We start from the raw sequence: 12,366 nt of genomic DNA on the forward strand, positions 1-12,366 counted from the left end.
TGAAATGAATGTGGTTTAGAAAAATATTTCATGTTGTGTATGTTTGTTGTCCTTGGAGATGTTTATGCATGCACTAGTATGCATGTTTGCACGCATCTGTGTTTGTATTTGTGTGTGGTTGTTATTTTCTTTTCGCTTTATGAATTTTCCATCCAAGGTCGAATGCAGAAGAGGGACAATGGACTCGGTCCTGGGTGGACTGATGATGAATGTGTACATTTCATGACAACAAAAGCATAATGACCTTATTCTATAATGAATGGATTCATCATTAAAAATCTCTGGCCTGCGGCAAAGTCTTTTTTGCATATTCTGATGTCACCTCCTCTCTGAACATCACATGCATTTGTAGTCTACACCTCAGGTGTACTCTGTGTGTGTGTGTGTCTGTGTGTGCATGTCCAAGTGTGTGTTTTTCTGTTTTTTTTGGTTTGTGCAAGTCTGCATGTGTGTATCCATGTGTGTGTGTGTGTGTGTGTGTGTGTGTGTGTGTGTGTGTGTGTGTGTGTGTGTGTGTGCTCTGTGCCTCTGTGGTGCACCACCAGTCCAGACATGGCTAACTACACCACCTATTAACACAGTCAGACATGCTAGCTCCGCAGACCTGGTGCCACAAGGGGCATTAAGGGGGCTTAAACCCCTCATTATTTTTTGCCCCCTCCGTTTAAGCCTTATGTATCTATAGAAAAATAACAAAATTATTGGCTGAGATACATGTAACTATTGCTGTTGTTTCAGAACAATGAATAGTGCTGCTGTTGTTTCAGAACCATGGACAGAGCTGTTTGTTGTGTATAGGGGGTGCGTGCGCTGCATGCGACATGATAAAAAAAAAAGCTGCGAAAACCCAAGCTAGCTTGTTTACTGGTAGTTCAACTGACATTGACGTTGACATATTTCCTGCACGTTACCTGGCTTGTTTGCTTAGCTGTAAAATGCATTTCAGGATTAAGAATTGATATCAGAATGTGATGTAAAAAAAAAACAAAAAAAAACCCAGTAGAGACCCCCAGCCGCCCTCATCTGAGACTGAGTGAGTGGTAGCGGCTTATGTTAGTGCTCTGACTAATAAATGTATTTTTTGATTTTGAAACAATAGCCTTAAGCTCTGGTTATATAGCCTTTCTGGGGCTACATGGTCAAATCAATGAATTTTATTTTATGAAAAAATTGCCCCCTCACAATTTTTAGCAGTCCCCAAAGTCACTTCATCCTGGTACCGGGCCTGCGGCTCCAACAGACTGGTGTTCATGCTTGTCATAGACATATTTATGGAAATAGTTAATGTAATGTAATTAATGCCGTCATGATTGCAGAGCGTATATGTAGCATCTTTCCTTTAGAGAATTTGTGATGAAAACCTCCAACTGATTACACAATGTCACCAAAGCCAACTGTGAGAAACCATGTTTATCAAATCATGAACATTTAACTGTGTTGTGTAAGTTCATGATTTCCTGAAGTATTAAAAGTCAGATGTAATGAAATAACTTTTTTGTTTCGTCTGAATTCTTATGTCAGCTGTGCTAATGATATTTCATGGCAGCTATTTCACAGCTCTTGTCTCGACAGTGATATTTCTTTGATGGCAACAAAAGGCCAAAGTCTGCTGTAGCCTATTTTAAAACTCAATTGTTTCGGATTTTAACATTTTAAATGGTGAGAGAAATTTATTACAGAAGAAAACCATTTATTCTTCGGCAACAATTCTCTCTCTCTCTCACTCTTTGACCCTCTACCTCCACTTCTCACAAAGAGACGTTTAATGGCTGCACAAACACAGTGATTGATTGACAGTGGTCAATTATCAGTGCCTCTCTGTGCCGTATTGATCCACGGGCGAGATTAGTATCTTTCTCTAGCTCGCTGTCCTGCAGGTCATGTAACATGCTCTGACCCTGCCATGGATACAAATGGCACATACATCTCCTGAACTGCTCCAAATGTCACCTGTCAGACAGGAACACAGGGAACAGAGGGGCAGAGAGTGGTTTGGGGTAAACACACACTTAAGTACACAGTACCGTCAGGGTAAAGGATCACAAAGCTGAAGAGATGTCTCTCGTTATAAAATGGCAATTATGTCATTTGACAAGATTCCTGTTTGCATCTCTCTCCTCCTGTGGGGGGAAACTGACTTATCCGCTCCACTATGTCTGCCCTGCAGGTATAAAAGCACTTGAACTGAATCACCCTTTCATAAAGTAAACACTAAATTGGAATATCTAATACAGAGCAACATTATTACTGAGCCAGCTACCGCACCAATGCATTTTACAGATAAAGAAGCCCTCTGAATTTAGAAGCCACAATGGATGCACTGTACAGTCAGCGGGCGAGGAAGCAGTGGAGTCCGGGTGCCAAGTTGAGAATTCAGAGCTTCCCCTCTGTCTATAGTCAGGTGGGATGACAGGGGCGAGTGCTGGTTGGTGGCTCTCCGGCAGCTCTGACAGCCTGTCACAGGGAGATCACTGCCACATGCCTGTCTGTCCACAACGCTGACGGCTGACCCGTCCAACACGGCCCGGCCTGCTGGTCATGCCATCCCTGTCTGCTGTTGGACGTCTCTGACAGCTGACAAGACACCTGGGACACGGCAGGCAGGGGCCAGAGCACTGCTACCTGTATAGACATCAGGATTTACTGCTGCCAAGGAGAAGAGTGTGGAGGAGGAGGAGGAGGAGGAGGAGGAGGAGGAGAGAGCAGGCACACATTTTCAAAAGGATCACATACTGTAGTTGCTAAAGTCTATTATTATAAAACAATAGGGATTTGCTTCCAGTTAGTAAGTCTTTGTCATCAGTTGTTGTCTAAACATAGATGCACAGTACAGTTAATACAGCATATCCTGTCTTTTGACAAAAACCTGTGTGTGTGTGTGTCTAAAAGTGCTTTGTTTGTGTGTGTGTGCGCATTACATTTCTCACAGCATAACTCCCTTTAGATGTGGAGACAAAGGAGGCTGGCGGCTAGAGTCTCGGCTGCTGAAACATATGGGCCATGTCATTTATCACGTCTGCTGGTGAAGGAATGAGAGCCCATCAGTGGCCTGGCATTGATCCCTGTATGGGCCAGCCATTGTTTCCAGCAGCACCTGGTGGAGTTCTGTCTGCAGTAATGGGGAGAGGAAGAGGAGACACACAGTGAGGGGGAGAGGATTAGTTTGGAAAGAGAGGTGTTAACATTTTTTTGAGCTACTACTTTTTTAGAAGCAGGATTTGAAACAAAACCAAAGTTTCAAAGCTGATATGAGTCTGTCTTTGTTTTTGTAGTTATATGTTTGGTTATGTTTTGGTAAAGTGAATGAAATAAGTGATTACATTTCGATATGTGCTCCCTTAAAGGACCAAAAATTGAGGATACATGCTCAACTCTCTTCTTTTTCTCCTTCTATGAAATGCACGGGTGCTAGAACTTCGAAATTGATACCACCACTTATGCAAAAAAGATTATTTAGCGCCATTAAATAATCTTTTCCGCATAAGTCATGGTGTGCTAACTTTCTTTTCTTACATTTATTTTGTGTTCCCATCAAAAGATCCCATTTTCAAATTGCATCTGTTTGATACTACTTGGTGTTAAATCCATCTGACTTTATACATCATATTGTTTTTGATGCAAAAACACGCTTAAAAAATACAATCAAAAAATTAAACAATATTTCAAGATTTAGTAGTGTGTAGTAGTGCAATAAAGAAAAGTTATTAAAACAAGATTAAATGAATGGACTAGACAAATAAATATCAAGTAAATTCAAAAACGTAAAAAAAGCGAAAAATATGTGATATAAGAATTAAAATGCTTTGCTATGCTGTTTGCCCTCATATACCGAAAAAAAATGAATGAATAGAACTTATATTTTAATATCTGGCGCTCTGAAGAGAAGCTGTGATATTTTCACCTGGCTTTGTTAAAAACACATTTGCTTACTCAGCATTGTTTGTCTGCAGTAATTCATCACACAGGCTTTGAGCTATTGATGGAGCCAGCATCCGTTAGCAGGCCCCTGTCAATGATTCACTCACTAAGCCCATCTGTCAGGCGCTCTCTGCTTCTCCTCTCTTCCTCGCCACCACTGCTGTTCACAGCTCAACCCTCCTCTTCCTCATTGATGGATGGAAGGAGTCCTTGACGGCCTCAAATGGCCGCATTCAACACAAAAACACCTCACAGATTCACTCGCTCTTATGTAATCCCCACAAATATTCAATCAATTATAGTCTCAAAGTCACCTGTAGCGCACAAGGAAAACCCTTTTACAACTTTTGAAAAGAAAGGCTGTGTGGGAAGGTGATTTCTGGAGGTGATTGGTAACTATTTGAGTATTCACAGCTTAGCCGAGGACAGTGATCAATAAATCAACTGCTCACAGAATCCATCACGATTGTGCCATTAAATGCTCCCAATACAGTCAATGATAAAGTGTGGCCAGCGCATTTCTGGGAGGTTGTGTGGTGCATCCATGCAGAGTGGAGTACCGGAGCACTGAGACACACAGGGAGGGAATGAAGTATCTAACTGTCTGCAGTCTGAAAAGAAACCTGAGGATCTTGATGTGAGCACAGATCAGCGGTGTGAGTCAGCGCTCAGGTGTGGCAAAGAGTGCCATCTGTGGGTGGACGGGAAGAGCTGCATGATGGGATGGCATAAAACAAATCAGACTCCCATAGTTTTGACATGCAAAAACTACCACAAGGTCATATTTAGCAACTTTTCTGGAGCGTTCCATCATATCACATGATCTTCATCAGCAGAATGAGTTTGATCATTTGTTGTGGAATTGTAGGTGCTGAAATTTCACATTTTTCCTGAACACTTTTAGTACCACACTTTTCATTCACAGTAAGTCTTCGTGTCCATGTTGGCTTAAAAATCTGAGATTTAAAGTTTATTCTTGACCCTTGGAAACAGTATTTCAGAAAACAATCTCACAAGGTACATTTAGTAGCTGATTTATTTGCCATCTATCACCTCACAGTTATCCAGGTTGAAGGGAAAATGTTTGCTCTTTATATCTGATTTAAAATGTTTCTGATCACAGCTGTTTGTATCCCTCACTGAGTAAAAAATAAGTGTTTTACCCCCTTTTTTATGTCAATTCTTACTTTCTTCTATCTCTAACCAGTTAGTGGTACTCTAACCTAAAACGATGACTATACACAAAAGCGTCTGCTTCCTGTTGCAGAGACAATGTCCTGAGGAGGGTAACCATGTTGGAATTGATTTTTCATTTGCCCCATCCCTCCGTCTACCATCTGTCACCTGCCCTTGTGAGAATCTGTGAAAGTGTGAATTCCCATTACATGTAAAGAACAGGGGCCCTCTTCCCGTTTTGTGCAGTAAACCACACAATCTTGTTCTGTAAAGCAATCTCAGATTCAGCAAAATGTTAAATACAGTGGGGGCAGGTAGAGGCTGCCAATCTTCTCAGTGGTGGTCTTGTTTTGTTAACAGTGTCCCAGAATGAGTGGGATAATGATTTATTGATGTTAACATGCTACACGTGACACATTTAAGAACCATGTCAGCCCGTCTCAGACAAAAACAGGTTTCTCTTACATCCATTTAGGAACAAAAGGCCGTAAGTGAGGTGTAGCATAGTCGCTGCGTCTCCAGCTGTGCAGAGATCACTGCAGCTTTCAGTCACCCTCCGAGAGCCCGGGCCCTCAGCGGTGACCCCCTCACATCAAACTTGACTGCTCATGTCCTGTCTGCACGCCAAGTTGTCGGGCGGGCTGTGTCGCTCTGTCACAAGACATGTCCCACATTTGCAGCCGCAATCGTTGGCCAGCAGGATGAGAGCGTCTGTCAGGAGAGCTGACACGCATGCCACTTTACTGGGCGACTGACAGAGGGCCACGCCACACTGTCACTTCTCCCAGATCTATTGCCTGAGGATAAGCACACACGCACACATACACACACACACACACACACACACGTTAATAACACAAGAGTAAACAGAGTTGGAATCTTTGAGTGACTGACTGACAGTCTGACTGGATGACCGGCCGGGGCTGAGGAAGCTGGAGCTCTGTGTCAGCCCTCATTCTTACAATCTCCAGCTGTCACATCAAACACTCTGCTTCTGTGTTGCTCCGCCTTTTAGACTCAAAGAGCCCCACCACCGCCACCACCACCACCTCCCCCCAACCCCGCCATCTTCACTGAGATCTCATCAGAAATGTATCCTGTAGCGGAAGAGGACACACAGACACACTGTATCATCCATTCTGGTAGTGCCTGAGTAAATATTGCCTCATGCTGCTGCCGCCATTCTGTTGAAGATATTCTTTAGTAAGTTGTTATCTAGTCATCACAAACTTGATGTCTTTTTTGAGACTTTTTTTTTGTTGCTGACATTTTAGAGCTTCAAGTTTGTGGGAACTCTATAAAATGTAATGTATCCCGTTACATGATTAAGTGCAGATGGCTGAAAAAAACCATCATAGAGCTCAGAGACTTATTCTCTAATGTGGTGTTCTTTGCAGTGGTGGAAAATAAGTATATTTAGTCAAGTACTGTATCTGAATACAGTACATAGAAATTTTTACTAGAAACTTAACTGGTTTACTACTACTACTACTCACTTCTACTTCTTCTATTTGACTACATGTCAGAGAGAAATATCTGACAGCTATAATAACTGCTGACTTTTCAGTTTAAGATTTCACATTAAAAAAACATATGAGGAGCATATAAAACACTATGCACTGTTAAAGATTGAACCAGTGGTTTCCAATCTTTCAAATCAACATAGTGTCTAGTTGGGGCCCCTTGAGACGTTTGAGAAGTCTATAAGTTATTATCAGTTCTACCACAGAGTGATTTCCCCTTTAATCTTCTCAGATGGTTTCATTTAACTAACCATTCGAGGCTCAAAGAGGTAAAATTCACAAAAAAAGCAAGGATCTGAGAAAAGAAAGAAAATGAATGCAATTTTGAGTAGCAGAACTTTTTTTCTTACTTCCTACCCCATTAATCATCTCACGATCCCTCCACATTTATCTTGATGTGACCCTTTGGAGGGGGCCCGACCCCTAGGTTGAGAATAACTGAAAGAAACCTAACTGCCTCTAAAGTACTTATAACTAGCTCCACCTCAATCAGCTACAACAGTTAAAAGCTACTCATGCATGGATGCATAAGTAGTAACAATCTAATATTGTAATATATATTAATGTTAGTCACACAGATCATTTTTCTGAATTAAGTAATTTCTCTTTTTATATTCTAAGTACATTTTGCTGGCAATACGTCTACATTTCTACTTAAGTAAGGTTTTGAACGCATGACTTACTTAAGGCCTCCCTCCACTCAAAAATGTGTTTTTCTTCTCGTTCCCTCACTTCACCGTACAGAATATTGTGTAGAGTGCAGAGTTTGACACTAGAAGGTTGTTTTCAAATGAAACTGCCAAAGGAGGAAAGTTTCTCTGAGCTCACTTAAAATCTGATTTTAAGGGGTGGGCCTATACGCACAATTTGTGACATCACAACTAGTTTGGACGCCAATACTGGTCCAGTATACCACTTGCACAAGTGTGATGTGGAAACTTGACGCCTCCAGTGCACAAACACTGAGAATTGTCTTCTTAGTGAAGTAGGAGACATCTCGTGTCCAGCTGTTAAACAATTGAGATTAAATATATTCATATATTAATAGAGTCTGGAATTTTTAACGAGGGAAAAAGAGTAGATGCCATTTTAAGGATTTTAACATGGTAATTATACTTTTTTTTTGTGGAAAAACCAAATCAGACACACATTATTGTTCCAAGCAGGGTATTTTCATATGTCTTTATACATTTCTGGAGGGGATCTTGAAGTAAAAGTTCTGGATACTTGTGTTTTGATGATGGTGGTGGAGAGTACTGATGACTGTGAAGCCAAAAGCATATGATTAACATCTATTCATGTCTTTTCACTCTTTTATTCAGGTTTTTCCTTTGTCTCTCACTCACCTTTCCTTTTCACCCTGTACACCTCTGACTTTCAGTACAACTCGGAGTCCTGTCATCTTCAGAAGTTTTCAGATGACCCTGCAGTTGTGAGGTGCGTTGGCAGTGGACAGGAGGCAGAGATACGGTGGACCACGTTCTCGGGGTGGGGTGGTGTGGGGGGGTACAGATACTTTGGAGTCCACCTCAACAACAGACTGGACTGGAAATGTAACACACAGGCTGTCTACAGGAAAGGACAGAGCAGACTCTACTTCTTGAGGAAGCTTATGTCTTTAATGTGTGTACTAAGATGTTGCAAGTCTTCTATCTGCTGAGGCAGCAGCATCAGAGCCAGGGACACTAACAAACTAAACAGACTGGTCAGGAAGGCTGGCTCTGTGCTGGAGACTCCTCTGCAGCTGGTTTTGGAGAGGAGGATGCTGCACAAATACTTTAACATCATGGAGAACTTCTCACATCTCCCCTGTGACCTGCTGGTCAAACAATGGAGCACTTCTTCAGCTCCACTGTGCCAAAGAACGTTACAGAAAGTAATTCCTGCCAACTGCCATCAGACTGTACAATGAGAGGGGACTCCCCCTTTGACAGAGAGGACAGACTGTTCACCTGGACTTCTATTTTGTTGCATTATCCACCACATCTGTTATATTCATAATATCTTATATTTGAGTGTATGTAATTAAGCGTTTAATTACATTTGTTTGTTGCATTATCTATCACATCTGTTGTATTCATAATATTTTCATATTTTATATTTCAGTGTATATAATTTAGCCTTTAATTGCATTCCTTTCTTTTGCCTTTTTTGCCTCTTTGTTTTTGTATTTTGATTAAATTTATACCGACTGGCTGCTGTGGCATTTTAATTTCCCTTTGGGATAAATAAAGTATTTATCTATCTTGAATATCACCCCTGTGAAAAAGGCCCTCAGGTACTGTTGCAGTTTTCTCCTGTCTACCATGCTGCCGCCTATAGACTTACAGTGTCCTCTAGAGGCTGAAAGGTGAATAACATTCATTGAAATAGAAGTATGATGGTATGTTTCATATCCTTTATTCATTCAGGGTAGTTTTGCTGAGAGCAATGTTGGAAGCTGTCAGATGTGTTGGTCACTGAGCAGCTACACCCGGGGGTTAAGGCCTTGCTAAAAGGCACCATAGGGAGGGGCGAGTGCTCTCTTTCACTTTCCCCATCCAGATTTATCCTGATGTTTCCTGGAATTCTATCTTGGAATTTGAAATGTAGTTTAATTCACAATGTAGTTTGTCAACATTAATGAAGCTAACGACCTGGAAACAGAAATGCACTCGGCACCAGACTCCCTTTTACAATTTCATTTTTGTTTTCTAATTACAATGTGGATGGTATTATGTAACTATGTACTCTGTATATAGGAAGAAAATTCTGCAGCGAGTGAAATGTGTGATCAAGTAGCTCAGGAATTTTAATTTATGCTAATCATGCATACTGTAAGTGCACTACTTTTAATAACTGGAATGATTTTTAGAACTAAACTGTAATTTATGTTGCCAGAGATAACCATGAACTCGTTCAAGGATCCTTAGATCCCACTTTGGGAAGTCCCACATGTGTGCACTGCAGAGATAAACTGTAAATCTCAAGTAATGAGCAATTGTTTGTATCAAATGTGGTGCCAGAATTTTGCCAATAGGTGGCAGTATGCATTCATGCAACACGTTTTGAGGACAGGCCTGAATCAAACACAGATAATTTAGTAATAATGTTAATAACCATATAGAGAAGCAGATGTACTGTGGCATGAACGTAGTGATGATCCAGAAGCTCACATAGAGAAAACTGGCGTTTCTCATGTACACAACACCAAGACTCATGAATACCAAATAGCTAAATATGAAGCTCCTTAAAAACCTACAGGGAGTGGAAACCATCCTCTTCGCCTCTCATGTTTCTTCACATGATGTATTATGTAGGTGTGTAGAGAGACTGGATACAGACATCAAGATCATCAGCTGCATGCAGCAGCTCTGTCTGCTTCCCCAGCGGCTCGCTCCAGTGTCACAGCTGTTTAACTCCAGTAATGCTGGCCAATTAAGTGTGGTGTAGGGCAGCCTGTTGGGACCCCCCCGTGCTTTTGAGTTCATGCTGAAGATTCCCAGAAGCTCAGGTCAGAAGGCTACAAGCTCTGGGCATGAATGATTAATCCTGAAATTGACTTTGTTCTTCCCATCAGAGCCTCTTGTTGCTGGTAATAGTTGGCTGCATAAGACACGAACAGCTGTTTCAATTTATTTCTGTCATGAAATCTGTTCTTCTAATCACTGCAAGGAATGAAGGTAGACAAATAAAGAGGAAAAACATAGGATTATTCATATGTAGATAATAAGAAAGACATCTTGCTTTGCTTTGTGTCTGCTGAGAATTTTGACTGAAAAAAAAAACTCCGGCCTGACCAACATTTGATGATGAAAGTTGGCTTGAACTTCAAAAAACGGGAGATTTGATGATCACTAATGTGAACTTGTGTTTGAACAAGATCAAGCTCAAACTATTATCAAAGATATTCATTTATTTAAAAGGAAATAGATAATACAAATGAAACAAAATCATTTTGTCACATAAACGATCTCATGAATCATTAACAGCAAAAAGAGCCCCGGCCCGCTCTCTCATAGGAAATTCATTTGCCTTCGTACTTGCAGACATTACTCTTATGAGTTTTATGACATGAATAGTTTTGACACCGGGAGCTTCCAAAAGTGCTTTCTGTGGAGTAAATACTGTACAGTGCAATGCCAAGTAAACAATACATCAAATCTGATCATTCATTTTATATCAAAGAACATAAATGTTCAAAGTTTCATCAATACAGTACATTTATAGCAGACTTCACATAGACCCTGGGCAGCCTCCCAGTCTCAGAGTATTTCACATTTAATTATCTCCCTTTGGAATTCCACCACCACCCTCTGATTAGTGTTGCTTTTTCACAACCTTCAGTTCTGTTTCTCCAAGTGCCTCACCCACTCTTCTCACAGTTCAGCTGCCCTCTACTCTCCTTCAGTTTGTCTCTCTGGCCCTCCGGAGACTTGGAGTCTCCTCTCAAATCGCTAAGCACAGCTCGGAGGGTTTTGAACCTGTCCAGCCGGCTGCTCTGGGCCCCCTGAAGCCTGACTTCTGAACCCTGAGATGCACTGAGGGAGCTGAGTGAGCGCACCACTGCTAAGCCACGTTCCTTTCCAGAGGGACGGCGCGGTGTGGTCATGGTACCGAGCTCCCCTGGGTGCTCCATGTCCCTGATGACCTCACACAGGTAGCGGGCCAAGTCCTGGCTGGAGAAGGACAGGGTTTTCTGGGAGCGACGGAAGGTCAGAGGGGACGGCAGGGTTTCGGTCTCTGAGGGGGGGATGGCCAGACGCAGGGCGATGGCTGCACTGCCGTTCCCATTAGACATCCCCTTCTTGTTGTTGTCCTGGGGAAGCTTAGTCTGCGGGTAGGAGATGATACTTTGTGGATAGCTGTACCGAAGTGACTGTGCCGGGCTTGGCTGGAGGGAGCGCTGCAGCTCCACCATATTAAAGGCATTCTGAGAAAAAGACCAACAGAGAGAAAGGCAGGGGATGAAATAAGGCAGGAAGACAGTAGAGAAGAAAAGAGAGGGGTTTTTTCCCCCCTCGTGTGATCTCTTTTTGGAATTTAGGAGATAATGAAAAACAACATTGCCACATGACACCAATCTGTGCTCAGAGCAGTGTAGCTCAGCTAATGCCTCTACTAGTAAATGGACTTGCTTCCTCAGATGAAGATCTACCACATAGGAAGAGACGTTGGCAACAACAGCACCATTGATTAGCCAAGTAATTAATTATCTGATTGCAAAAGGAGGCAAACTGCTATTACCAGCACTATTAAAATAGAGGCGTTAACAACTATTGCTGTCTGCTTGCTTAATTTCAGCTAATTGACTTACATTCCCAGATCTCCAAGGAACTGATAGGGAATGGTGTTTGTTGGTGCTTTGAACTGAAAACCAAATAGGCCTATCAAATGCTACTCCTTATTGTCCTTTCTTTTGTGTATCATATTATTTAAGCCTACATCCTGTTTTATTTAAAATACATAACTATGTGTTTAGAGCTCAGTTTACTTTCCCTACCTGTCTAAATACCGGCATGTGTGTTTGCATGTGTATGTATGTATGTCTGTTTTGTCCTCCAGGGTGTCATACCTGGTCCTGCTCCCCTCCACCTTCCTCGTCGTAGTTGAGCACATTTTCTCGGATGTCCTCCCACTCGCCATGGTGCGCAGACACATGGTACACACCCTCCTTCAGGCCCTTGTGTCTCCTCCAGCAGGAGTACAGGAAGAGTCCCAGCATCAACACTGGGGGGTGCCAGAGAGCAGGTTAACACAGCAGGAGTCC

At 42.0% G+C, this 12,366-nt stretch overlaps 1 protein-coding gene across 1 annotated transcript in view; it reads right to left on the reverse strand.

Moving 5' to 3' along the window:
• Positions 1-10,492: 10,492 nt before the first annotated feature.
• The window catches only part of LOC137182753 (neural-cadherin-like), a 99,517-nt gene continuing 97,643 nt past the window's right edge, over positions 10,493-12,366 (reverse strand). Inside the window, exons 33-34 of the mRNA XM_067589197.1 lie at positions 12,172-12,326; positions 10,493-11,529 (exon numbers count right to left, since the gene is read on the reverse strand). Coding sequence (XP_067445298.1) covers positions 10,963-11,529; positions 12,172-12,326 — 722 coding nt within the window. The 3' untranslated portion in view covers positions 10,493-10,962. The remainder of the gene's footprint in view (positions 11,530-12,171; positions 12,327-12,366) is intronic.

Source organism: Thunnus thynnus, chromosome 5 (assembly GCF_963924715.1).
Source record: "Thunnus thynnus chromosome 5, fThuThy2.1, whole genome shotgun sequence".
NCBI lineage: Eukaryota > Metazoa > Chordata > Actinopteri > Scombriformes > Scombridae > Thunnus > Thunnus thynnus.